Below are 27,786 nucleotides of genomic sequence, written 5' to 3'. Positions count from 1 at the left end.
CCTCCCATGTGCTCTGAGCTGCAAACTCCACTGATGGGAGGAATCCACTTGCATGACTCCTCTTCATGGGAGGTGGGGGAGCAGAGAACAAAATCTTTTGTCCTCTTTAATATTCCATAATAGTTTGGCTGCCGTTGAGCAGGACGTAACACCTTTGGTTCCAGATCAGCACATCACACTAGTTACTGTCACTCTCCTGTGTGGTGATTTACATAGTTATAGAGTCTTACAATACCAATGATCAAATATTCCCTTACAATATGGGATACTACGGCTGCTACTCTGAAACCTAATGTTATAAGTGAGGCTATGTCTGTGTCTACACTACCACAGGAGCGACGCTTTGGCGATCGATGCACAGGGAGTCAATTTAGCGGGTCTAGTGAAGACCCACTAAATCGACAGCAGAGGGCTCTCCGGTTGACCCCATACACCACTGGGAACAAGAGGAGTAAGATAAGTTGACAGAGAGTATCTCCCATTGACCCAGCGCGATGTAGACATCGCAGTAAGTCGACCTACGCTATGTCCACTGCAGTTACGTTATTCACGTAGCTGGAGTAGCGTAACTTAGGTCGACTTACCGCAGTAGTGTAGACACAGACTGAGATTAATGCATGCAGCAGTTCACAAGCGTTCAATAAAAACTAAACACATACTCATAATTCTAATCCCTATTTTAACAATGCTAAAACACACATGAGCCAGACTAATTCCATCTCTGTATTTGTCAGTGTTCCACTGAGCCCTGGGAACCTTGGCATGAGCTGGCACCTGGTCTGCCAGCATCACACTGCCACGGTGTATGCGGAGTTTGAATAATTCCTTTCCACATATGTGTCAACAGGGAGTTTACTTTGCCCTTGTGCTGCCCATTCACCTAGCTTTGCCCAGTCCCTTTGAAGTTCCTCCCAGGTTTGTGTTCGTTAGTCTCGACTAACCTAAATCACTTTGAGTTATCTGCAAATGTTGCCCTGCCTGTTCGCTGCCCACATGTTCTCCTTCATAGGAACTTCGGGATGTAGGTGGGTTCATCTTTGCCAGACGAAGCATAAGCATCCGTCACCTCTCTTGGGTGAAATGGGTTTTGGTGGTGATTCTACTTTTGCTCGCTGTAGGATCTGCCGGAGCAATGGAACAACACCAAGAAGTTATCTTTCCAGGTGAAACAGAATGTGGCTCCTCTGCAGGCCACGGAGGTGGCAATCCTTCGCAGGAAGTGTCAGCAGTTTGAGGTACTCTGATTGTGGGATGCTGGATGTTTCTCTGTAGTGTGCTGAGCTGGACTGGCCTCAGCTTCTTGTCTAGACTAGGATGTGTGTGAACCTGCATTAACGTTTTGCATACATTTTGCATTCAGGTACCTGTCCCTGAGACTCTACGCACTTAACAAAGCTTAAAAGCTACAACCTCAACACCAGGCAGTAATGGAAACAACCAACAAGCAATCAGGCAATGAACTGCCCATATCTGAACCACCAGACTAGTCCTGGTCACCCCAAATCAACCAACAGAGTAACACCCCTCACCATGTGCCAGGAGTGAATCCAGGCTCTGTCAGAATGAGTGGGGAAGTGTTCCCTGGTCAAGGCCCCTCGTAGAAAGCCCCATGCTACTAGCCCTGACCCTGCTGAATGCAAGAGGGCTGCAGTGCAGCATCCCCACCCTGATCACAACTGTGTCGTGCATAAGGAAGGAGAGGGGTTTTGAAGGCAATAAGGTCCCCAGCCATGCAGGGCTTTATAGGCTAATACCTTCCAGTCCAGCAGGGAGCTAACGGGTGCCAGGGCAGAGCCCAGAGCAGCAGTGTTACTGGCTCTTTGTCTGCAACTCTGCCCAGCAAGCGAGCAGCCATGTCCTGCACTAACTGGTTTCCCAGAGGTTTTAAAGTATTGCCCCATGAAGAGCATGTTGGACTCATCTGTCCTGGAAATGACAGCATGGCTCGGATGCCTTAGCCAAAAGAAAAAGCACACACGTGGAAACCAGCATATATGGGAAACCAGTGCTCTTGGTCACACCAGCTGCCTGGTCGTTCCAGCATTGTGAGTCTGCTAGTAAACAGTGGATGCACTTCATTGTCCAGGACAGCAGCTGCAACCCAGCTCAAAACAAGCAGAACTGCCTGAGTCTGAAGTAGGCCTTGCCTTGGCCAGACAGCCCTCCTTCACACCTTGGCCTCTAACAGTGCTGAATGTGCCTACCTCCTGCCTGCGTGTGACAGTCTCTGTCTCTGCTTCCTTGCAGATTAAACAACACGAGTTTAGGGAGAAATTCCGAGAAGACGCTCCCTTTTCTTTTACTGACCCAGATCCATATCGGTCCTTAAACACGGTAATTGGCAGAGATGGGAGGGCGTTTAGGGGCAGATCCTCTCTCCACCTGCCTTGCATGGGCTGTGGCTGCTGCAGAACTGACACAATTCTCTTGCACAGATGGCCAGCGGGGTTCCAGGAGTCTGCACTGCTCCTGTGCTCTGACTAGGGTTTGTGACCGAGGCCTGGGGAAGGGGGAGGGGCTTGGCTGTGCAGATCCACCCGCAGTGCATCCCTGCAAAAGGGAGATGTTTCCTGAACAGTGGCTACTACAACAGAAGCTGGACTTGATGACTTCTCCAGGTCCCTTCCAGCCCTACATTTCTGTGAGTCTGGACTATGTCCGTGCAGCTACTGCTCAGCTGCCTGGAGGATGAGGATTCCTCTCGTTTAGACTCCCCACCCTACAGGCTTGGGCCATGCACAAAGAGAGCACTTGGCCATTTGTGCATGTTGTGGCCAGTGAGTTATTCTAGAAAAGTGGAGATGTTCCATTTCTCTTAATGCGCAGTGAGGCCACACCAGCACCTAGCTGCCGGCTCAGACCTTTTCTTTTCATGGTTCTAGCAACAAAAGAGTATCACTGCTATGGAAAGTGACATGGAAGCCCTGTCCAAATCAGCTGGGTTGTTTGAGGTGTCAGTCCCAGATTATAAACAACTCAAAATATGCCATAAAGAAGTACGTTTACTCAAAGAGCTCTGGGATATGATTGTCTTGGTAAGTATTTGCCTTTGGAATGTAGCACAAGGGGAAGGGTATCTGAAGAATGGAGTGCTGAGACATTGCTACTTGCCAGGCTAATCAGGATTGTTTCACTGTTCCCCTTATCCTTCCCCACTGCAGGGCAGAGACTGTCTTTATATTTGTGTTTGCAGTGCCTAGCATGCTGGGGCTCTGACCCCAATCGGGGATGCTATGCACTACCCTCAGAGAAACAATAAATATTAATGATAATGGCACTTGCCTGATGATCTCAGCTGCTCAGGGGAGATTGCTCACTGTTTAGGACAAGAGAATGTATTTGCAGGAAGCTCAGAATAAGGGAAAAACTCTCTGCTGGCTTTTTAAACTGAACACATGGACTTGTGACCTGCAAACCGAAAGCAAGAGATGTGTTAACAGGCTGGGGCTGGCACTCAGAATACTGAAGTTGCTATTTTTTAAACTACTGTGTATGAAAAGCAAATGCTGTGTGCGCTAGCGTGGTTAAAAAGCACAATGGCTATAGGTGGCAACATCCCCTTTCCAAGGCCCTGTGTGGGGCAAGATATTGGCAGTTTCGTGGCTGGGCAGAATGACCAAAAAGGGAAAGTTTGCTGGACGCTCTTGTTTGAGCACAAAATGCTCTCAGCCAGCAGAAGTTTTATTCTGGGAATACTGCTGTCGTCTGGAGTGGCACCAACCTTTCAGGATAGTACAAGCAGCAAATTCAAAATTTATGTAACCCTGTTGGCAGCAAGGATTAAACCTGGGACCTCTTGAGCTTAATACATGATCTGAAAGACAGAAGTCACTCAGCCAGCTCTGTAGCAGGCTCATCAATCTTTAGCTGGCCTAGCCATCTTGGGGTGTCAGGGAGACAGAGTTCCACACTGAGCAGGCATGGGTTACATACACAAAACCAAACTACAAAGCAAAGCAGGAAGCTCCCGTAGTTCCCCAGAGAACTGTGTTGTTGGAAGAGGAAAATGAAGAAGCCCTGTTAACCAGGTTCTCAGCAGTCTACTGGAGAGGTAATAGGCCATCTGCCAGTCATGTCACCACAGACTGCACCAGCTCAGTCCCTGCAACAAGGAGAAACATAGGGGAACATGAATGTGTGCTCTGCAGTACTGTTGGAATGAGAGCAACATTACAGTCTTTTGGAAACAGGAGTAAGAATTGTGAAAGTGGAACAATAATACACTTAGGATGAATAAGTGATAGAAAATATTGATCTGCATGTTTGGTAATAGTATGGCATGTGGAACTGCCTTCCCAATTCAGGTTAATGCAAGCATCAATGACTGGAAGACCACCAAATGGAAAGAGATTAATGTGGAGCAGATGGATATTGATTCTAAAAAGTTTGCTAAAGATGTGAGAAGTTTGGATAAAGAAATGAGACCCTGGGATGCATTCACAGGATTGGATAACACAGTGAAAAACATGATAACCTCCCTGCGAGCTGTGAATGACCTTCAGAATCCTGCTATTAGAGATCGTCATTGGCATGAGCTCATGCAAGCAACCAAGGTAATCTGAGCAGGTTTCAAAAATGTATTGATGAGTAAATGCCAGCATTCCCCAATCCTGGGAAGGGGTAACAGTTTCAAAAGAACCTAAATGACATAGGTGCCTAAGTCCCACCTTCGAAAGTAACTTTAGTCATGAAAGTGCCTCCTTCTCTTTTGAAAATGCAACTTAGGCTCCTAGGTAACATTTTCAAAAGCATCTAAATGACTTCAGACCTTTAATATCATTCCTATCAAACTGAAATGATCTGTCACATGCTTTACTATTGCTGGATGGCCACTACTTGCAAGTATCCAAACATATCAAACCTGGACATTCATCAAAATACAGAATAAACAAAAATGAAACTAAGCATGATGATTGTATCTACTGAACTGTGAATCACTGTAGAGAATTTTGACTCTGTCAAAAGGCTTACTAAAAATCAAGATATATCCCATCTACATCTTCTCCCTATCCATTAAGGCCAGTAACCCTGTCAAAGAAAGAAATTAGGTTTGTTTGGCGTGATTTGTTCTTGACAAATCCATGTTGGCTATTACTTATAGCCCTATTATCCTCTACGTGCTTACAAACTGATTGTTTAATAATTTGTTCCAGTATCTTTCTAGGTATTGAAGTTAGACTGACTGGACTATAGTTCCCCAGGTCCTCTTTGATCCCCTTTGTAAAAATAGGTGCTTTGTTTGCCCTTCTCCAGTCCTCTGGGACCTCACCCGTCCTCCAGCAGTTCTCAAGAATAATCACTAACAGTTCCAAAATTTAGTTCCTGATGTACCCTAAGGTGAATTTCATCAGGCCCTGCCAATTTGAATACATCTAACTTATCTAAATATTCTTTAAGCTGTTCTTTCCCTATTTTGGCTTGCATTCCTTCTCCCTTATTAATATTTAATTGAGATACATATCTCATCACCATTAACATTTTTAGTGAAAACTGAAGCAAAATAAGCATTAAGCACCTCAGTCTTCTGATGTCATTCATTATTAGCTCTCCTTCCTAACTAACAAAGTAGTGGACCTACACTTTCCTTCAACTTTCGCAAGCTCCTAACATATTTATAGAGCCTCTTCTTCTTGCCTTTTATGGCCCTTGCTAGGTGTAACTCATTTTGTGCCTTACCCTTTCAGATGTTGTCCCTACATGCTTGTGCTATTCCTTTGTACTCCTCCTTAGCAATCTGAGGCCTCTGTTGGAGTACTGTGTCCTCTAGCTGGGTGGGCTTGAGCTGCAGCCCAAGCCACAAAGTCCACATGGCTATTTTTAGGGCAGTAGCTTGAGCCTGCTGTGACATGTTCGGTCACAGAGACCCCATTGGGACTGTCACCTGATGTGCTGAAATTACCTCTGAGCCTGAAGCCGGTCTTGTTGAGCCAGACACGCTAGCCTGCTGCAATGCAGACCCAGGTCTGAACCACACCCGAAAAGCTGCAGACTTTAACTGAAAACCACTCAGCAGGTCACCTATCTCTAGCACCCAGCTCCCAGTGGGATCCAAACCCCAAATAAATCCATTTTACTCTGTATAAAGCTTATACAGGGTAAACTCATACATTGTCTACCCTCTGTAACACTGATGGAGAGAGAGACACAGCTGTTTGCTCCCCCAGGTATTAATCACTTACTCTGGATTTAATAATAAACAAAAGTGATTTTATTAAGAATAAAAAGTAAGATTTAAGTGGTTTCAAGTAATAACAGGCAGAACAAAGCAAGTTACCAAGTAAAATAAAACAAAACACCCAGGTCTAAGCCTAATACATTAAGAAACTGAATACAGGGTAAATCTCACCCTCAGAGATGTTCCAATAAGCTTCTTTCACAGACTAGACTCCTTCCTAGTCTGGGCCCAATCCTTTCCCTAGTACAGTCCTTGTTAGTTCCAGGTCAGATGGTAACTCGGTAACTGAATTTCTCATGACTGGCTGCCTCTTTGTCCTGTTCCATCCTCTTTTATAGTTTTGGCATGAAGTGGGAATCCTTTGTCTCTCTGGGTCCCCACCCCTCATTCTAAATGGAAAAGCACCAGGTTTAAGATGGATTCCAGTATCAGGTGACATGGTCACATGTCACTGTAAGACTTACACAGGAAGGCTTGCAAGTAAATAAACCCATTCACAACCAAGTGTCCTAGTCAATGGGAGCCACCAAGATACTAAACTACCATTAATGGCCCACACTTTGCATAGTTACAATAGGACCTCAGAGTAATACTTCATATTTCTAGTTTTAGATACAAGAATGATACATTCATACAAATAGGATGAAGACACTCAGTAGATTATAAGCTTTGTAATGATACCTTACAAGAGACCTTTTGCATAAAGCATACACCAGTTACATTATATTCACACTCATTAGAATATTTCCATAAAACATATGGAGTGCAGCATCACACCTGCTAGCATGAGTCTGTCTAGCCAGGCTGCGAGGCTGGCTCCAGCTGCAGTGTAGGCTTAATCTAAGTGTTCCCCAGCAGTAGGTAAGACTTTTTAGAGTGAATTCTTTAAGCAAGAATGGGCTGCAAGCTGGAAAAACTCCACTGTGTCCCTCTGAGTAGACATTGAAGGGAAACTTCTCAAGCCGCACATGTGCTGGTAAATTGTCTTTTGAGTAATCGTGTGTATGATCTGCTTTCTTGCATATAAAAAGCATAGACTTCAAATTATCCAAATGGTGGGTGGGTGAGGTGTGAGAGAGAGAGAGAGAGGTTAATCTTAACAAGCTAATGAACTGCAGAAATAATATTTACCAGGTGACTGTCCACAAGTATTTGTTTGAAATCTTAGAGAAAAAGACAGTCCTTAAGTATCGTCTAAGGCAGCTAGTGTGGGAGAAAATATGAGATGTGTCACCCATGAAGAGTATTGTTGGCTCTGTCCATTCTACACCAGGTGAACTTTATAATGTCAGACGAGACAACCCTCGCCGACCTGCTGCAGCTGAATCTACACAAGTTTGAGGATGAAGTTCGCAGTATTGTAGACAAGGCCGTGAAAGAGTCAGGAATGGAGAAGGTACCGTCTGTGCCTTCAGTTCAATTTCTACCACATCGTTCCTAACAATAGCCTTTCACTCTGATGTAGCACAGTAAGAAGCTATAACTTTTTTGGTTTGTCACTCTTATGAAAAGGCGGATGGTTAATGGATAGATTCTCACCCTTCCATGAAGTGCTTCTATGCTGAGAGACTCATTTTAAGTTCTAGGACTTTTCTTTCCTGAAATGTTGTCTATTTTCTGTATGATTTTTTACATTTTGAAAGCTTTAGTGTTCAGAGTATTTTTGGATATCTTTTTATTCAAAGGTATTGAAAGCCCTGGATAGTACATGGTCAACCATGCAGTTTGAACATGAACCCCATGCTAGAACTGGTACCATGCTGCTCAGATCTGATGAATTACTCGTAGAGACCTTGGAGGATAACCAAGTGCAACTTCAGAACCTGATGACTTCCAAGTATCTAGCTCACTTTCTTCAGGAGGTGTCAGGCTGGCAACAGAAATTATCTACTGCTGACTCTGTTATTAGCATTTGGTTTGAAGTTCAGAGAACTTGGAGTCATCTGGAGAGCATCTTCATTGGTTCTGAAGACATCCGGAATCAGTTGCCAGAAGATTCTAAACGTTTTGATTCTATCGATAGAAATTTTAAAGTGAGCAAGTCTGTGTCACCCCCGCCCCCACAAAAATTCTATCCTGAAGGACGAATTTAAATTTAATGTCTCACAGATAATCTTTTCTTGCAGGAATTAATGGCTGAAGCAGTAAAAACCCCTAATGTAATTGAAGCAACAAATAAACCAGGCCTTTATGAGACGTTAGAGGCCTTACAGAAAAGGTTAGGATGATGCCATATTTTGGGGAAAACATTTGGCCAATTTTAAAAACATCCAGATAAATTCTAGCTGCTGGGAGTGAATACTTTTCTGGATTGGTAATGGGGACTAATAGCCTCACTCCCCAGATCACTAGACCAAATTTAGCCCAGATCAGTAGTGACTCTAAGTTTTAATCTAATGGCCATTCAATAGTCTGTGAAATCAGAGACTAGACTCAGTCCAGTTCTTGTATTGGACATGTGTCCAATTCAAAAAGCAACCATCACAAATGGCCAAATTGTTGGGATCTCAGTAAAGAGGCTAATGATGAAATGGGCATTAAGGCTGAATTATACTAGCTATATTTTCAAAGTGCTGAGCCTATTGCTGCCCTCTGAGCCCTAGGCTCTGTAGAGAAGGTTTGAGGCATATTGGTGAAGTCAGATGGGGAAATTGCCCCTGCCTGTTCTAAGGCTAAATGAAGACTTTCATTTCCACTGCAGCCAACGTAGCATGAGCACATCACAACCTTTACGTTGCAAAGAATAAAAATACTGCGCTTTCCCCTTTCTTTGTGTTAGCTTGGCACTTTGTGAAAAGGCTTTGGCTGAATATCTAGAGACAAAAAGGCTGGCTTTCCCCAGGTTCTACTTTGTTTCATCTGCAGACCTGCTGGATATTTTATCAAATGGAAATGACCCTGTTGAGGTAGGATTTAAATTTAATGGGTAGTCCTTTGCTTCTTACATGAAATCTTTAGAACAGAATTATAATGTCTTTAATCCAAAAGGATTAAAAACACTGAACCAAATTTACAACTAGGCTTGGAAGGATTAGATTTTTTTTATTGATAAATGTTGGTAAACATCAATTTCAGTGCATGCACACAACCAACTACAAATATTTCCATCAATAAAACTGAAATTTACAGAGAGGCAAAGTAAGAAAAATTCTGCTTGAGAACTTATTAGAGATTGATTTAAGGATATTGACTGTGTATATTTTGGCACATGATATCGACAGCTTGTGTTTAAATGGTTGTAAAGCTTTAACTTTTTGAATCTGTGTCTACTGTCTTTAAATAATTATTGTCTGAAGCCCTCAATAGTTTCCTGCAGCTGTGAAAATTTAAATTGACAAAAATAGAAAAAAATGCTTTAAAATAAATATCAATATTATCCATCACAATTTAGTTAAAGAATCAAATTCTGCCAAGCCTGGTTATAACTGTGTGTCAGAGATGCAAGATTATGAAGAGAAGTATGAAAAGTTAATCAAAACTGTAAAATATTTCTGTGCACTGACAGCAATTCTTGATCTATGCTTGTGCTGCTCTACTCTAAGGTATGCCGCCACTTGTCTAAACTGTTCGATAGCATGGCTAAGCTGAAGTTCAAAATGGATCCAGACAACAAGCCTTTGAAGATTGGCTTGGGAATGTACAGTAAGGAGGATGAGTATGTGGATTTTGATAAGGAATGTGACTGTTCCGGGCAGGTTAGTGGAGTTATTTAAAATTACATTTTAAACATGCAGGTTGAATTGCACTAACACAAGAATAAAGTGGTTTTTGTGTCTAAGTCTGAATTCTCCTTGCTGCTATCAGCTGGCACCTTAACCAGTCAATCAACTGGGAGTCTATTTCCTCTGTCTTTTGTTCATCCTTGTGAGACCATGCTCCATCAGTTAGACTTGAAAACATCCCATTTGAGGCAATCCACATAGCCTCTTTAATGAGGAACATCTCAAAGTCAAGGGAAAAGCCCCCTGAAAAGACTATCCAGCTTCTTGGTTTTCACACACACACACACACCCACACCCCCCATTTGTGCAGGCAAGTCAGGTTTTCACATACATGTCCATTAAAAATGAGTTCTATTGTCTTTGAGATGGCAGCCTAGGGAGAGAATTCTAAAAACACCTGGGGAAAGGCAGCGTCAGTGGAGGAGCTAATTGACATCTACGTGCACCCCAGAAACCTGAAGCAAGAGACATGGTAGAGAGCCTAAATTGTCTGCCACTGTTTTGTTTCCTCCAAAGCATCACAGACAGAGAGGCCTCTCTGCAGGGAAGAGCTTCAGAGGAATGCTGTATGTGGGCCGGGGGTGTGGGCCACGTATTTGTCCCTTACCCAGCAGTGGCCTGTGAGCACAGTGCCCCAGACAGCCTATTCCTATTTGTGCAGGGACAGGTCTCAGATGGAACTTTGTCCATATATCCCGGCATTTGTTTGGGGGTCCATTATTCTAGGTGCCAACCAGAATTTGACCCCCCAGGGTTTAAAAGCAGCCCTGATTTCCTATACAGAAAGTCGTGTGACTATGATAGATGCCAGGGTCTTTGAACGGTACGTCCCGTTAAGAGACCAACTGCAGTCTAATACCATAGCCCCCAGTAAGATTCACAGACCTGCGTCAGCTGCTGTCAATTTAAAAACAGACAAACAAAATAGGCAACTAATGCTGAAATATACTAGCAAGGACACTTATTAAAATGGGGCTTTGTACCTAGGTTGAGGTTTGGTTAAATCGAGTGCTCGAGAGAATGTGCTCCACATTACGCAATGAAATTCCTGAGGCTGTTGTGACTTATGAAGAAAAGCCACGAGAGCAATGGTTATTTGATTACCCAGCGCAGGTATGGAACTAGTTATGTGATTAGAACATTGGGTTTATTCGATGTATTCAACATGTACAACACAAATAAAATCACATAGTCAAGATGTTATACCAAGAAAATAAAAACCAGCAGGATCTTATTAAAGGGAATAAGGCAATATGCTGCATTTATTGTGAATACAGAAAAAATCATAGTAAGCAGTCAGTTACAGCTAAGTTAAATTCCATTCAATTTCACATTCATTCATATACACACAGGTTCTGCAAGGTTGTTATCGTAGTTACCAGCCTTAGCCCTGATCTACACTACGAGTTTAGGTCGAATTTAGCAGAGTTAGATCGATTTAACCCTGCACCCATCCACACAACGAAGCCATTTTTGTTGACTTAATGGGCTTTAAAAGTCGATTTCTGTACTTCTTCCCGACAAGGGGATTAGCACTGAAATCGACATCGCTGGGTCAAATTTGGGTTAGTGTGGAAGCAATTCGACGGTATTGGCCTCTGGGAACTATCCCACAGTGCTCCATTGTGACCGCTCTGGACAGCACTCTGAAGTCGGATGCACTGGCCAGATAGACAGGAAAAGCCCCGTGAACTTTTGAATTTCATTTCCTGTATGGCCAGTGTGGCAAGCTGATCAGCACAGGTGACCGTGCAGATCTCATCAGCAGAGGTGACCATGGAGTCCCAGAATTGCAAAATAGCTCCAGCATGGACCAAACTGGAGGTACTGGATCTGATCGCTGTATGGGGAGAAGAATCTGTGCTATCAGAACTCTATTCCAAAAGACGAAATGCCAAAATATTTGAAAAAATCTCCAAGGGCATGAAGGACAGAAGCTATCACAGGGACCTGCAGCAGTGCCGCGTGAAAGTTAAGGAGCTTAGGCAAGCCTACCAAAAAACCCAAGAGGCAAACGCCCGCTCAGGGTCAGAGCCCCAGACATGCTGCTTCTATGATGAGCTGCATGCAATTCTAGGGGGTGCCCCTACCACTGCCCCGTACATGGACTCCTGCAAGGGGGGAGTCTCACGCAACAGGGGTGAGGATTTTGGGGATGAGGAAGATGATGAAGAAGGGGACGTTGAAGATAGCGCACACCAGGCAAGCAAAGAAACCGTTCTCCCCGACAGCCAGGAACTGTTTATCACCCTGGAAATAGTACCCTCCCAACGCAGGCTCCCGGACCATGAAGGTGGAGAAGACAGCTCTGGTGAGTGTATCTTTGTAAATATAATACACGGTTTAAAAGCAAGCATGTTTAATGATTACTTTGCCCTTAAGACTTGGGATACATTCACTGCCAGTACAGCCACTGGAAAAGTCTGTTAATGTGTCTGAGGATGAGGCGGAAATCTCAATGAAGCTGTCCTGGAGGTACTCCCAAAGCCTTTACAAAACGTTTCTGGGGAGGGCAGCCTTATTGCATAGGACACTTTACCACGGCAGACCAGTAGCATGTAGTCTGGAATCATTGCATAAGAAAGCATGGCAGCGTGTGGTCCCGGTGTTTGCTGGCATTCAAGCAACATCTGTTCTTTATCTCTCTGTGTTATCCTCAGTAGTGTGATATCATTCATGGTCACCTGGTTGAAATAGGGGAATTTTATTCAGGGGACATCAGAGGTGACCGTTCCTGCTGGGCTGTTTGCCTGTGCCTGAAAAGAAATCATCCCTGCTGTTAGCCACGTGGTGGGGGTGGGGGTGGGGGGCGTGAAGCGATCATCCCAGAGAATTGGGTGTTGGGGGGGTTAGTTGGGTTTGTGCTGCACGTTAACCCTAAAACATCAGCCCTCCTTTTAAATGGCCAATGGGTCTTTTTCAATTTTAATCTCCCTTTTTCTCCTCCCACAGCTGCAAATGTTTCAACACTGTGACTAGCATCTCCATCCCAGAGGCTAGTGCAGATAAGAAGGCGAAAAAAACGCACCCGCGATGAACTGTTCTCTGAGCTCATGCCGTCCACCCAAACGGACAGAGCCCAGCGGAATGCGTGGAGGCAGACAGTGGCAGAGTCCAGGAAAGCACAAAATGAACGCAAGGACAGGAGGCAGGAGCAAGAGGAGAGGTGGCGGGAGCAAGAGGAGAGGTGGCAGTAGCATGATGAAAGAAGGCAGGCTCCAATGCTGGGGCTACTGGAGGCTCAAACGGATATGCTCCAGCGTATGGTTTCGGTGCAGGAAAGGCACAGACTGCCACTGCAGCCCCTGTGTAATCAACTGCCCTCCTCCCCAAGTTCCATAGCCGCCTCACCCCGACACCCAAGAACACGGGGGGGGGCCCCTCCGGGCACCCAACCACTCCACCCCAGAGGACTGCCGAAGTAACAGAAGGCTGGCATTCAATAAGTTTTGAAGTGCAGTGTGGCCTTGTCCTCCTCTCCTCCCCCACTCCACCCCGGTGCTTCCCTCCTCCCCCACCCCTCCTGGGCTACCTTGGCAGTTATCCCCCTATTTGTGTGACAAATTAATAAAGAATGCATGAATTTGAAACAACAATGACTTTATTGCCTCTGCAAGTGGTGATCAAAGGGGGGAGGGGAGGGCGGTTGACTTACAGGGAAGTAGAGTGAACCAAGGGGGTGGGTTTTCATCAAGGAGAAACAAACAGAACTGTCGCACTGTAGCCTGGTCAGCCATGAAACTGGTTTTCAAAGCTTCTCTGATGCGCACCGCGCCCTCCTGTGCTCTTCTAACTGCCCTGGTGTCTGGCTGTGCGTAATCAGGGGCCAGGCGATTTGCCTCAACTTCCCACCCCACCATAAACGTCTCCCCCTTACTCTCTCAGATATTGTGGAGCGCACAGCAAGCGGTAATAACAATGGGAATATTGGTTTTGCTACAGTCTAACCGAGTCAGTAAACTGCGCCAGCGTGCTTTTAAACGTCCAAATGCACATTCTACCACCATTCTGCACTTGCTCAGCCGAGTGTTGAACAGCTCCTGACTACTGTCCAGGCTGCCTATGTATGGCTTCATGAGCCATGGTATTAAGGGGTAGGCTGGGTCCCCAAGGATAACTATAGGCATTTCAACATCCCCAACGGTTATTTTCTGGTCTGGGAAGTAAGTCCCTTGCTGCAGCTGTTCATACAGACCGGAGTTCCTAAAGATGCGAGTGTCCTGTACCTTTCCCGGCCATCCCACGCTGATGTTGGTGAAACGTCCCTTGTGATCCACCAGTGCTTGCAGCACCATTGAAAAGTACCCCTTGTGGTTTATGTCCTGGCTGCCCTGGTGGTCCGGTCCCAAGATAGGGATATGGGTTCCGTCTATGGCCCCACCACAGTTAGGGAATCCCATGCAGCAAAGCCTTCCACTATAACCTGCACATTTCCCAGAGTCCCTACCCTTGATAGCAGCTGCTCAGTGATTGCGTTGGCTACTTGGATCGCAGCAGCCCCCACAGTAGATTTGCCCACTCCAAATTGATTCCCGACTGACGGGTAGCTGTCTGGCATTGCAAGCTTCCAGGGGGCTATTGCCACTTGCTTGTGAACTGTGAGGGCTGCTCTCGTCTTGGTATTCTTGCGCTTCAGGGCAGGGAAAGCAAGTCACAAAGTTCTATGAAAGTGCCCTTACGCATGCAAAAGTTTCGCAGCCACTTTGGAATCATCCCAGACCCGCAATACTATGGGGTCCCACCAGTCGGTGCTTGTTTCACGGGCCCAGAATCAGCGTTCCATGGCATGAGCCTGCCCCATTGCCACCAAGATGTTCAAATTGCCGGGGGCCATGCTTTGAGAGAAGTCTGTGTCCATGTCCTCATCAATCTCGTCACCGCGCTGCCATCACCTCCTCGCCTGCTTTTGCAGATTCTGGTTCTGCATATACTGCATGGTAATGCACGAGGTGTTTACAATGCTCATAACTGCCGTGGTGATCTGAGCGGGCTCCATGCTTGCCGTGGTATGGCGTCTGCAGGAGAGCAGAGTGGCAGCGGAAGCGGTCGTTCAATGACGATGGTTTGCAGACCTACTGCACCGTCTGCTGCCAGGACACAACAGCTGAGCGGGCTGCACGCTTGCCGTGTTATGGCGAGACAAGAGCAGCCAAGCAGAGGTTGCCGTGGAAGCGGCCCTGCGAGACCACCAGGAGAGCAGAGTGGCAGCAGAAGTGGTGGCTGACAACCTGTGAGGTGGATTCATGAGAGCAGGAGAGCAGAGTTGAAGCAGGAGCCCATGAGAGACAACATGGAGAAATTCGCTATCGAGACAAGAGCAGGAGAGCAGAGTGGCAGCGGAAGCGGTGGATCCCGATGGTCATATAGAGGACCTGCGAGGTGGATTCATGGCATCAGGAGAGCAGAGTGGCAGCGGAAGCGGTGGTTCGATGACGACGGTTAGCAGTCCTCCTGCACCATCTGCTGAAAGCAGTATGGCGCCCGCATGGAAAAAAGGTGCAAAACGATTGTCTGCCGTTGCTTTCACGGAGGGAGGGGCGACTGACGACATGTACCCAAAACCACCCGAGACAATGTTTTTGCCCCATCAGGCATTGGTAGCTTAACCCAGAATTCCAATGGGCAGCGGAGACTGCGGGAACTGTGGGATAGCTACCCACAGTGCAACGCTCCAAAAGTCAACACTAGTGTCGGTACTGTGGACGCACTCTGCCGACTTAATGCGCTTAGTGGGGACACACAATCGACTGTATAAAATCACTTTCTAAAAATTGACTTCTATAAATTCGACCTAATTTCGTAGTGTAGACATACCCTTATTAGAGTTGCTCATGCTAAGCCACTGGCCAGGTGGCTTTTGGAGTATCGCTTTTCTTAGCTGGATATTGAGTGTAACGGTTGTGACAGAGGAGGTGGGCTGGTTTCTGTCCAGGGACCATGCTTGAGATCAATTCAAGTTACAGGGAAACTGGAATTGTTGAGTAATGTTGAACAATTAAAGTGTTGTGGTCCCTTTTGAAATCCTGTCTTAGACTGAGACTAGCAATTGATCTAGGGTGAAATCTTGGCTCTGTTGAAATTCCCACTGGCCTTGTTGGGGCCAGTATTTCAGCCCTAGTGTTTAACACAGAAGCAAGGAAATGCAGACAATACCCCAGGAGCTGGGGAGAACAGTTCTGAACAGGTTTAAAGGCGCTTAAAATCATTTGGGCAGTGTCAGTAGTTTGTCTGTCTGGGGCTGTGTGTCCTACTAGGAAGGGAGATAGAGTGGCACCATTGTGAGCAATGGAAAGACGTTTGTGCAGACTTTTCCTGGTGTGCATGAGCTAAGGGAAGCTAAGAAAGCTGAGGATTTTCTGATTTCTTAGTGTGTTTGAGTGTGCCTGGGCTGGGCTTAGGTCTAGCTTTGGACCATTTTATCTTTGAATTTGATTTTTCTAGTAAACTTTGTTTTATTTAAGACAATTGGGTCCTCTTCTGTCTGCAGGGGGGGAGCAGGCAGAGCTGTCCTGGAAAAGGTAAATGAATCTTGGCCTCTGAGAGAGGCAGTGGGGGTCTGGAGAAGACACACTGCTAGGCTTCTTGGGCAGAGGTGTGGCACGGGGATGCTTTCCTGAAGTGCTTGTCTGAGCGCTGGTCATGCTGATGGCCAGAGCATGGGAATAGACCAAAGGCCACAGGCAAGAGCTGGGGCTGAAGGGCACAGGTAACAGCATTGTCATTGAACATGAAATATTCTGCCACCAACTTGTCTCCCCCTGTTTTTATGCGGTTTATGGCAGATTGCGTTAACCTGTACTCAGATCTGGTGGACTACAGAGGTCGGCATTGCCTTCTCAAGACTGGAGGAAGGTTATGAAAATGCAATTAAAGATTACAACAAAAAGCAGGTGTGTAGCCAGATATTTACGAGTGCACCTGTGTTGCAGCAAACTCTGTACAGTCTCCTCAGAATCGCTTTTATCTGGCAGAAAAACTAGGCAAAATATGACGTCACTTTCCTGTGTCCATCCATTCTTTTTTCTTTCTTTCTTAGATTAATCAGTTAAACACGCTAATTACACTACTCATTGGCAGCTTAACCTCAGGAGACAGAATGAAGATCATGACAATCTGTACTATCGATGTACATGCCAGAGATGTCGTGGCAAAAATGATCCTTGCTAAGGTATAAGTTACAGCCTGAGTTTTCATTGCTTTGTTCATTGGTGCTTTTGAACAAATGTTTTCCTGTAATAACTTTTATTATTTTCAAATATTTTAAAAATATTCCAAATGGAGTGGAGCAATAAAGCATGAACGGAATAGTCTTGTTTGCAAATTTAAGAGTCCACGTGATCCAGTGAGGTAACAACCAAACAGGGATTCACAGGAGACTGGGTAATGTATACATGGGCTTTAAATCTCAATGTGTTAAGGACAGGGACCAGGGTGAGGGATTTGTACTGTTTGGTGCCTTGTTCACATTCTGAGCATCATAATAAATAACTCTAATCTATATGAGGACGGCTGGGGGAATGAATCATTAGGGTACATTTTCACTGCAAGCATTCACAGAAAAAGTAAACACGCTTTCCATGGGCTCTGCAGGTGGAGAATTCCCAAGCGTTCACCTGGCAGTCCCAGCTCAGACATCGGTGGGATGAAGAAAAAAGGCATTGCTATGCTAATATATGTGATGCTCAACTTCAGTATTCCTATGAATATCTGGGTAACACCCCTCGACTGGTCATTACTCCACTTACGGACCGGTATGCAAGGCTCAGCTCCTCATATTTCACATCTGTATTTAACATCTGTGCAGTTGAGATTTGCCTTAAAACTAGACAGCAGTTGTGGGAAACTGCAGTTTGGTGGGCTGGGCAGTGGCGGGTAGGGAACTGTTGCTGTCCAGGTGGCCATTTAGACGTGATGCACTTCCCTTGCATTTCAGATGCTACATCACTCTGACCCAATCCCTTCACCTGATAATGGGGGGTGCACCTGCAGGCCCTGCTGGTACAGGGAAAACTGAGACCACTAAGGACCTGGGACGAGCTGTAGGGATCATGGTCTATGTCTTCAACTGCTCTGAGCAAATGGATTACAAGGTAAAACTCAAATGAGTGAAAGTAATGAATGCGGTCCGTGGATAGGATCCCAGAGCCCCCTCCCCAGGCCATGAGCAGTCCTAGAAGGGGGTGGGCGTGGGCATGTTCAAAGCGCTGCTGCATTCTGCCTCTTGCTGGCTGTGGAAAGGCTCCGGGGAGGCCATTGCAGCCCTGAGGCTAAATTACACTGGAGGGCAAACCAGCCCCCGAAAGCTCCAGGACTTAGGGAAAGCAAAAATGCTTTGAAGCCCCCGTGCAGAACCTCCACCCCCAACCTTCTCCCCTGCATTGTGTGGAGCTCAGGTACAGCTGAGGATCCTGCCCCAAAGGCTTGTGGCTGAAGCAGTCTTGCCCAGGACACACCGATCGGCAAAGTCATGGTGACAGGGTCAACGTGAACTCTGGTCTGCTGGGGAATGGGGGCTGGAAAACTTAGCCTAAATATCAGGAAAGGCTTCCTGCCAGTGAGTGTATAAACCTATGACAGTCAGCCCAGGGGGACAGTGAGAGCCCTCTCCCTAGAGTACCTTAAACTAGACTGTGCAGACAGCTAGCCAATATATCGCAGGGACAGGTTAGCAGGTCTACGAGCCCTGTTCCATTTGAGTTCATCATGAGGCTCCTGATGGTGTTGGAACCATGGCAGGAGTGAGCCCCCTGGAGAACGTTTCTGGGGAGGGGTACAGCAAACGGTGTGCACAGCAAGCTGAATTCCAGTACTTTTCCTCTCCTCGTGACAAAGTCCGTGCAATTGCTCGGAGACTGCAGTCTCCTATTCGTTTCTAATCGGCCCCTCCCCTGTGCCTCTGAAAGTCTCCTGCATGCGCGGCGCTCGCTGCTGCAATAGTTGGTGGCTTTGCAACCAAAGTCCGGCGTGGGAACTCAGTGCCACAAGCAGCCCGGCCCTTCCCCACTGGGAGCCCTGTCACTTCACACAGTCTGGCAGCTGGGCTGAGAACACTTCCTTTCCCCCTCCAGTTGCTAGGGAAAAGCCCAGGTGTCGGGGTGGTACCTCTCTATGCTGTGGAGTGTCATTCACACACTTGTAGTGACTGTGGGTCCATGGGAGTTCTGGCTTTGACTTCAGTGGAGAACACTCCGTCTCAGGCTGTTTTGGCAGGAAGCTGGGACTAGGGCACGTGTGACGTCCCTGCATGTACAGCTATCTGGACAGCACCTGCTGAAACTAGAGGAAAATCCTGGGTAGCTGCAAAGGAGTTTTCACAAAGGAGTCAAAATTTCCCTACAGGAGGGGGATTTTTCCTCTGTATTTTTGGATGACCCTAATGTTGTGAGAGGCTGTCCTAGAGAAACAGTGTGTAGTATAAATGCCAGATTAATTCCTTAGAACTGTTCTTTTTGTAATAAATCCCCATGGTGCAGTCAGCCTTCTCCAATCACTTTGCTCTCTAGTCCTGTGGAAATATCTACAAAGGATTAGCTCAGACTGGAGCCTGGGGATGCTTTGATGAATTCAATCGCATTTCAGTAGAAGTTTTATCAGTGATTGCTGTGCAGGTAGGAAGTTTTCTCCAGTATGTAAATTACTGTGATGTTGTGGTAAATACTCATCTGTCCTGATCCTGACAATTTCCCTATCTACTTAATGACAGGTTTCAGAGTAACAGCCGTGTTAGTCTGTATTCGCAAAAATGTATATAATGTCTTCTGCAGTTTCCACAGTATGCATCTGATGAAGTGAGCTGTAGCTCACGAAAGCTCATGCTCAGATAAATTGGTTAGTCTCTAAGGTGCCACAAGTACTCCTTTTCTTTTTCCTATCTACTTAAGCCATTCAACAAATGCAAGGTGTTATGGGATACTTAGCAGAAGTGAATGGAATTCTAATACAGCTATAGGCCAATTTAGGCTATGTAACGGGTCTAATATTTGTGTTTAATGCATATATATAAAAATAATAGGGCTGTCAAGCGATGAAAAACATTAAGCACGCCATTGAACACCCTGTTAAACAATAACAGAATACCATTTATTTAAATATTTGTGGCTGTTTTCTACATTTTCAAATATATTGATTTAATTTACAACACAGAATACAAAGAGTATAGTGCTCACTTTATATTTATTTTTGATTACAAATGTTTGCACTGTAAAAAACAAAATAGTATTTTTCAATTCACCTCATACAAGTACTGTAGTGCAATCTCTCTATCTGAAAGTTGAACTTACAAATGTAGAATTATGTCCAAAAAAATGACTGCATTCAAAAATAAAACAATGTCAAACTTTAGAGCCTACAAGTCCACTCAGTCCTACTTCAGCCAATCACTCGGACAAACAAGTCTGGTTACAATTTGCAGGAGATACTGCTGCCTGCTTCTTGTTTACAGTGTCACTTGAAAGTGAGAACAGGAGTTTGCATGGCACTGTTGTAGCTGGCATCGCAAGATATTTATGTGCCAGATGCACTAAAGATTCATATGTCGCTTCATGCTTCAGCCACCATTCCAGGGGACGTGCCTCCATGCTGATGTTGGGTTCTGCTCAATAATGACCCAAAGCAGAGCTGACTGATGCATGTTCATTTTCATCATCTGAGTCGATGCCACCAGCAGAAGGTTGATTTTCTTTTTTGGTGGTTCAGGTTCTGTAGTTTTCGCATCTAAGTGTTGATCTTTTAAGACTTCAGAAAGCATGCTCCATACTTCGTCCGTCTCAGATTTGGGGTCGAGTACTGTAGCTATTTTTAGAAATCTCACATTGGTACCTTTTTTGTGTTTTGTCAAATCTGCTGCATAAGTGTTCTTAAAATGAACAACATGCGTTGGGTCATCATCTGAGACTGCTACAACGTGAATTATAGGGCAGAATGCAGGTAAAACAGAAGAGAAGACATACAATTCTCCCCCAAGGAGTTCAGTCACAAATTTAATTAACACATTATTTTTTTAATGAGCATCACCAGCATCATCAGCATGTCCTCTGGAATGGTGGCCAAAGCATGAAGGGGTGTACGAATGTTTAGCATATCTGGCATGTAAATACCTTGCAATGGCAGCTACAAAAGTGCCATGCGAACGCCTGTTCTCAGTTTCAGGTGACATGGTAAATAAGAAGCGGGCAACATTATCTCCCGTAAATGTAAACAAACTTGTTTGTCTTAGCAATTGGCTGAACAAGAAGAAGGGCTGAGTGGACTTGCAGGCTCTAAAGGTTTACATTGTTTTGGTTTTGAGCGAAGTTACGTAACAAAAAAAAAATCTACTTTTGTAAGTTACGCTTTCATGATAAAGAGATTGCACTTCAGTACTTGTATGAGGTGAACTGAAAAATACCATTTCTCTTTATCATTTTTACAGTGCAAATATTTGTAATAAAAAATATAACGTGAGCGCTGTACACTTTGTATTCTGTTGTAATAGAAATCAATATATTAGAAAACGTAGAAAAACATCCAAAAATATTTAATACATTTCAATTGGTATTCTATTGTTTAACAGTCTGATTAATCGCAATTAATTTTTTTAATCGTGATTAATTTTTTTGAGTTAACCACGTGAGTTAACTGCGATTAATCGACAGCCCTAATATATATATTGTGACAAAGTTCCTCCTCTGCCTTGGTGGGTCCTGCGCTTGTTGGCAGATTTGCTCGCCTCAGAGGTTCACGGCAGCCACCAGTTCAGGTTGGCCACTTTTGCTAGTGGCTCAAACCTGCCATTCACTCAGCTAACCTCATCACTGGCCAGCGTGGGGAAAAGGAGGAGAAACCCATCCACTTCCCGGATCCCAATAGGATCACTCTTCTGTAGCCATCTGGCCCGACCCTGTCATATATACATACATCCACACACACACACACACACACACTTTTCTATGATTCTGTGTCTACTCCAGTCGTGACGTGTGATTTAACCTCAAGACAACATATCCGAGCTTTAATCTTGCTAGCTCGGGCTGTAGAACAGTGAAGCTGTGACAGTGAGAGCGTCAGCGCAGGCTGCACAAACCCACCTGGAAGCCTGGGTAAGTACCTACAGGGCTAGCCACGCTGGAGCTTGCACTGCTCCTGCTTCACTGTTCTGGGACCTGAGAGAGATTCAAGCTAGCTCTGGTGTGTCGGCTCGAGCTGCAGTCACACCCGGTCAGTGACTGCAGCACAGATGTGCCCTGAGAATAGGAGAAACCACATAACATCTCACCTAAGCAATTCCATTTCCTTTATCCATATTCTCATAGTCTTTTATTTTCATGTCAGCTAAAGGGGGGAGCTGAATAAACCTCAGGCTGGTTCCAGCCTGTGATGGGGTGAAGAAGGGAGGAGAATATTCAAGCTAGTCTGGTCCATGGCTGTGGGAAAGTATGGACTCCAGTCTGGTTGGGACCCAGTATAGGAGATGCACCATCATTTTAATTGTTCCAGTGTGCTCCCTGACAGATCGATTCCATCCCCCAACTCAGGCTGAGTAGCACCTTGCTACACAAAATCAATGGGATCGCACAGGGAGGGCCAGATTCTGAGTCCCACCCTCAGAATAAAGAGCAGTTACTCACCCAAATAGACCTATTGAAGTCAGTGGGATTCCTTGGGAGTAATTCCTAGTGAATGTGAGTACAGGAAGTCACAGTCTAGCTCAGAGTAAGGGTGACTGCATTCAGCCTGCAAGCACCCAATAAGCCCTTCCGTTAGTACTTAAAGGGGTTTTAGAGTGCACAGGGCAGTGCTTCTTGGTTGTTTAAGATGCAAACTGTAATTCATTACATTGTTGGTACTGAATCTTCCTCCTCCTTGTGTAGGTAAAATGTGTGCAAGATGCAATTCGTGCCAAAAAGAAAACATTTAATTTCCTTGGAGAGATAATAGGTCTTATACCAACCGTTGGAATATTCATTACAATGAACCCCGGCTATGCAGGCCGGACTGAATTGCCTGAAAATCTAAAGGCTTTATTCAGGTATTTGTGTGCGGATGACTATCGTCAGAACCTGGTTGTTAATTGACAGTATGCTGATTATATACTCTGATTTGCTACCTTGCTGTACCAAGGGCTCTTTTGCTTTTATTAGAGCGAGAGAGACTGTGTGTGGGGTGTGTGTGCGTGCGCACACACACAATGCATATAATATAATGAAGGCTCTATATTGAAAATCCAAGCACGCAAAATTCCATCATCTTGTCATTCAGCTCTGCATATGTATATCAGAGAAGGGGACGCAGCGAATGTATGTGTGCAAAGGCTAATTTTCTCAAAGGTTGACATGGAACTTTGTTCGCCTTGTTTCCTTTAGACCCTGCGCTATGGTTGTCCCCGATTTTGAGCTTATCTGTGAAATTATGCTTGTTGCAGAAGGTTTTCTTGATGCCAGACTTCTTGCTAGAAAGTTTATTACTCTTTATACACTATGCAAAGAGCTACTTTCGAAGCAGGTAATTTAATATTAGTCCACGGTTCTTTGAGCAGGAAGAGTTTATCTATTTTAAAATCTGACATAGATATATTTTTAAAAATCACAAGTTATTAGTCGCAACTTGGCCTGTATTTTTCCAAACATTTTAAGCTACATTGTGGAAAATTCCACTCAGACACTGATGTGACTTCTGACAGACAGCCTGCCTGCGGCACGGATGGTCAGCAGGAAAATAGAGATGCAGCACAGTACGTACTAGTAGAATAAAGCCCATACAGACGATTGCATCCTCACATTGGTCATGTCAGCTGCCTTAAAAGCTAATGGAAATCTGCTTCCAGGGAGGCAAAACACACTACCCAGCCGAAGGTTGCTAGAGTTTCTTTCATTCCTTTGTTGAACAGAGTTTCCCCTGCAAATACACACACTTAATGGCATTTCTTCTGGGTGCTGTGGAGACTTTCTGGAGTTTGGGTTTTCTGGGAGGGTATTGTGGTTTTTCTGTGGTTTTTTTTTTTTTAATTTAAAACCATTTTATTTCACCCAAATGCAATGTAAGGCTTTGCTCACTGTTTGCCAGGATCATTATGACTGGGGCTTGAGAGCTATTAAGTCTGTGCTGGTGGTAGCAGGCTCCTTGAAGAGAGGCGACCCTGGCCGTGCGGAGGATCAAGTCCTAATGAGAGCTTTACGAGACTTCAACATCCCCAAGATTGTGACGGATGACTTGCCGGTGTTCATGGGACTAATTGGAGACCTTTTCCCAGCACTGGATGTACCGAGAAAACGGGATCTGAACTTTGAAAAGGTGACTGCGCAGACACGGGCCTTGCTGACCTTGGCCATTAAGATTATTGGTGGGAGGCGGCTCTTGGGTCTCCTATTTTTTCCTGTCATAGGGCAACAGCCGCCTGGCATGCCCCCCTGCAGCAGGTTGCAGAACAACAAACCTGTCTGCCTCAGTTTCCCCTTCAGAGTCCCCAAAAATAGCCCTTAAAGACTTTCCAATTATATATAGTCCTTACAGGGTTAATTTATTACACATGTCCCATGTACATAAATCATAACAAAAGTCCCACACCCATAATCCAGAATTCCCCAGCACAGTCCAAACAGTATATGTAACCCCCCACGTCCCCCCCGCGGTGTCTCCCCATGCCTCACTCCCAGCCTTCTGCCCTCTCTGGGCCTCCAGCTTCAGCTCTCGAGCCATCTCCCTCTGCTGCTCTCAGCCTTCGGCCCTCTCCAGTCCTCTCTGGCTCACTAAGGCCAGCGGGCTCGCCCTTCCACTGGCTTCCTAGCCCTCTGCCATTTTCAGCCTTATGGCACTTGCTCTCTAGAACAGGATAGTGAGCAAACTTGCCCCTGTGCTGGCCTCCTAGACAGCTCCTCCATCTTCCCAGGGAGGGCCTTCAGTCTCTCTCTCTCCCAGACAGCTGTCACCGGCCCCTTTCCGCACTGACTCTCCCCTCCTGTGCCCAGGCTGTCCCCCATTTATATGGCTCAGGTACCTTCTTTTAAACCCAGCTGCAGTGAGCTGGTGAGTCACAGGCCTTGCTCTCTCTCAAACGGCCAATGTCACTCTGTGATACCCCCCCTTTCACTTGCACCTCACCACCCTCAAAGGCTTTGTGTCATGGGGACCCTGGCCAAGAAGAGCTTGAAGTGACTCTTTCAAGTTCTTTACTGAGGGCCAGACAGAAGGGATAATCTCCGAACGACGTGTGGCGTGTCTGACTCCCGCACCGAGTATGCTGCTTGTGCGGTGCTCCCTCAGCCCACCGTTCTGGAGAGCAGGGACCGTCTCAAAACCGGAACGGAGACCCCTTGTGCAGTACAGATCCCTGGCTGGCCTTAGCGGAGTAGTGGGTAGTGCCTAAGAGCCAACCAAGAGTGGGGCCTCTTGTATTCATTTAGATGGAATCAGTGGGCCCAAATAGTCAGAAGTGTTCACCTGACCCTATCGTTGTCCAGCATTACAGAGGGTTTGGTACGCAGACCACAGCCAGCTCAGCACCATGGCAAACAGGCCACTGAACGTTCGTAGCCTTTTATTTTAGATACAGAAAAGAAGGGGGCGGGGGAAGGCTAAAGCATTTGAAATGTCAAGTATTAACTAAGGCTTTCATTTTAACAACACCCCTTTTTCCCTCTCCCTCTAGCTACAGAGAGTCTTTAGAAAGAACCCTCTCCCCTTGTTTGACAGCAATAACCGTCCTTTTTTGGGAAGAGGGGAAGAGTTAGCTGAGATGGGCTGGAGCTGCTGTTCTTGCTGAAGTCTGACCCCATTTCCTAGAAGACAAACACACACAAGATGGGGGAGTAATGAACAGCAAGGGAGAAAATGCAGCATCTGTCTCTGGTGTTGATTCCCACTTGCAGCCTCACTGCTGGAAAAACACATGGATGGCACATGCTCTTATCAGCCACTCTGACACACTTAGTGAACTTGAACTAACATTGGGCTAGTTAGGGCACTGCCTTTAGCTGCCTCTTTCTGGTCACAGGCTGACAAAAGTGTTGCAAAATATAGTCTTGGCCAGCTAAGCAGAAGGCAAAAGGAGAGGGATAGAGAAGGGAAAAAATAACTTGGGGAAGGGAAAGGTCACATGGGGAGTGGGGAGCAGTGGCTGGGGTGGGGGCAGGACAAAGTCTCATATCCCAGGTGGTGGTTGTGATTCAGCCAGAGCCGGGGGAGGGGGGGGCATATCTGGGTCCCTCTCTTGGCCCAGGCTAGTCAGGACATCTCTCAGAATTAGGACGACACACAAAATGGTGTCCTGCTGGATCCCAGAAGATGGTGGGGGTGGCAGCCATGGTGGGGAATGTCATTCCTTTCCTTCTTTCAGCCAACATTGTGATGGCCAGCTTGTCCCCCAAAGACTCCCCCAAAAGGGAGAGACGAGTGGAATAGCCTGTCCTTCCATTATTGTCCATCAATTAGGCCCAATCTCTGACACACCAATTTTGGTTCACTGATTTCCAGTCACACCCTTCTCTTGTTCACCAGGCATGCTCTTAACACAATCCTCGAGTTATAGTAGGAGGCCTTTTGGTTTGGATTAGTTCAGTCTGTCTGTCTGTCTCCCTTTTCCCAACAGTGTGTGTTGTCAGTTACTGTGGCACGGTTTGAACGGTCACTCATATTTTCCACAGTTGAGCTCACAAGTAGCAAAGTGGGAGAATTGAAGCACACTGCCAATCAGCAAAGGGCAGAGCAAGCCCTGTCGAAAGTCCTCTGGGTGTCCAGTGGTCCCTGCTTTGGCTGCTTCTGCAGCTGCTCCGACCAGCTGGAGTCTCTCGCTGGTTCTTCTCAAGGGCATGGTAGCTGCAGTCTGCGCAGTGACGCTGTGTTCTGTGCAGTGGCCCAGGACAAGCTCTCACATCTTTTCTGAACTCCACAGATTATTAAGCAGTCCATCCTCGAGCTCAAGCTGCAGGCAGAAGAGAGCTTTGTGCTGAAGGTGGTGCAGCTGGAGGAGCTGCTCCAAGTGAGACACTCGGTGTTTGTCATCGGCAATGCAGGCAGTGGCAAGTCCCAGGTACGGGGTGGGGGGGGCAGACTAAATGGACAGAGATTTCTTGCAGCAGCATTTTCCAAACTCTTGGAGCTAGTGAGCCCTTCTCCAATTAAAATACATTCCCTCGTTTCCACACTCCTCCCCCCTCAGATGTCTAATGCTGACCATGAGCAGGCAAAACCTTGGAACTACGAGCAAGCCTAATTATGACATTTCAAAAAGCAAAGTGTAATGGTAAAGGAAGTGCCACTTCGACACAGCCTCCTCCTTCCCTGTGGGCACCAGGTCTGTGCTGCTGGTAGAAGTAGTGGGAGCCATGATCACAACCACATGGCCAGTGCATTACACCTGGGCAGGAAATTCATGTTCCTCCCGTGGCACCTGGGGATCCAAACCAACTACGTCAATCGGCGTCTTTCCCCTGATTTCACTGGGTTTTGAATGAGGCCTTTAAAGAGGAAAGTACATGCCCGGCCTGTTAGCAGGGGAGGCTAAGAGTGAAGGGATGTCGGCAAGGGGAGATTGCTGATCATTCAGGAAACTGCATTTCAGTTCTTCATTAAAAGAGTGGAGCTGGCATTTTCACTTCTGAGAGCCAGTTCGTTCCAGAGTGAAGAGAGTGCAATGTGCTCTAGGGTGGGAGATTGCTTGCTCTGAAGGAAACATCGATGATCTTGTTCAGCAGTAGGTCCAGCTGCTGCTGTTCACTGGCTTTCAGCCATTTGGAGGGGCATGAAGTGATTCCAGTGTCGTGGCTCAGACATCTTCGGTGTTTCCAGGGCCTCCATTTGTGACATAGGGCCAAAGGCTAAAAGATAAGGGGAAAGACTACCACTCTCTTCTGCGGCTTTCATTGCTTCATCCCGAAAGAGCATGTCAGAGAATGTAGATGCCTTCTTTTGAGAACC

At 46.0% G+C, this 27,786-nt stretch overlaps 1 protein-coding gene across 1 annotated transcript in view; it reads left to right on the top strand.

Moving 5' to 3' along the window:
- The window catches only part of DNAH17 (dynein axonemal heavy chain 17), a 94,769-nt gene that overhangs the window by 23,068 nt on the left and 43,915 nt on the right, over nt 1-27,786 (top strand). Inside the window, exons 18-36 of the mRNA XM_074971476.1 lie at nt 1,119-1,235; nt 2,248-2,334; nt 2,883-3,035; nt 4,305-4,553; nt 7,449-7,571; nt 7,861-8,208; nt 8,302-8,393; nt 8,955-9,081; nt 9,718-9,870; nt 10,885-11,010; nt 16,680-16,787; nt 16,934-17,065; nt 17,488-17,648; nt 17,831-17,987; nt 19,401-19,505; nt 22,746-22,903; nt 23,238-23,376; nt 23,938-24,165; nt 26,762-26,899. Of these exons, the coding sequence (XP_074827577.1) occupies nt 1,119-1,235; nt 2,248-2,334; nt 2,883-3,035; nt 4,305-4,553; nt 7,449-7,571; nt 7,861-8,208; nt 8,302-8,393; nt 8,955-9,081; nt 9,718-9,870; nt 10,885-11,010; nt 16,680-16,787; nt 16,934-17,065; nt 17,488-17,648; nt 17,831-17,987; nt 19,401-19,505; nt 22,746-22,903; nt 23,238-23,376; nt 23,938-24,165; nt 26,762-26,899 (2,901 nt within the window). The remainder of the gene's footprint in view (nt 1-1,118; nt 1,236-2,247; nt 2,335-2,882; nt 3,036-4,304; nt 4,554-7,448; nt 7,572-7,860; nt 8,209-8,301; nt 8,394-8,954; nt 9,082-9,717; nt 9,871-10,884; nt 11,011-16,679; nt 16,788-16,933; nt 17,066-17,487; nt 17,649-17,830; nt 17,988-19,400; nt 19,506-22,745; nt 22,904-23,237; nt 23,377-23,937; nt 24,166-26,761; nt 26,900-27,786) is intronic.

The sequence above is a fragment of the Natator depressus genome, chromosome 14 (genome assembly GCF_965152275.1).
Source record: "Natator depressus isolate rNatDep1 chromosome 14, rNatDep2.hap1, whole genome shotgun sequence".
NCBI lineage: Eukaryota > Metazoa > Chordata > Testudines > Cheloniidae > Natator > Natator depressus.
Note: the sequence above shows the minus strand (reverse complement) of the source record. Positions and strands in the feature narration are given on the sequence as shown.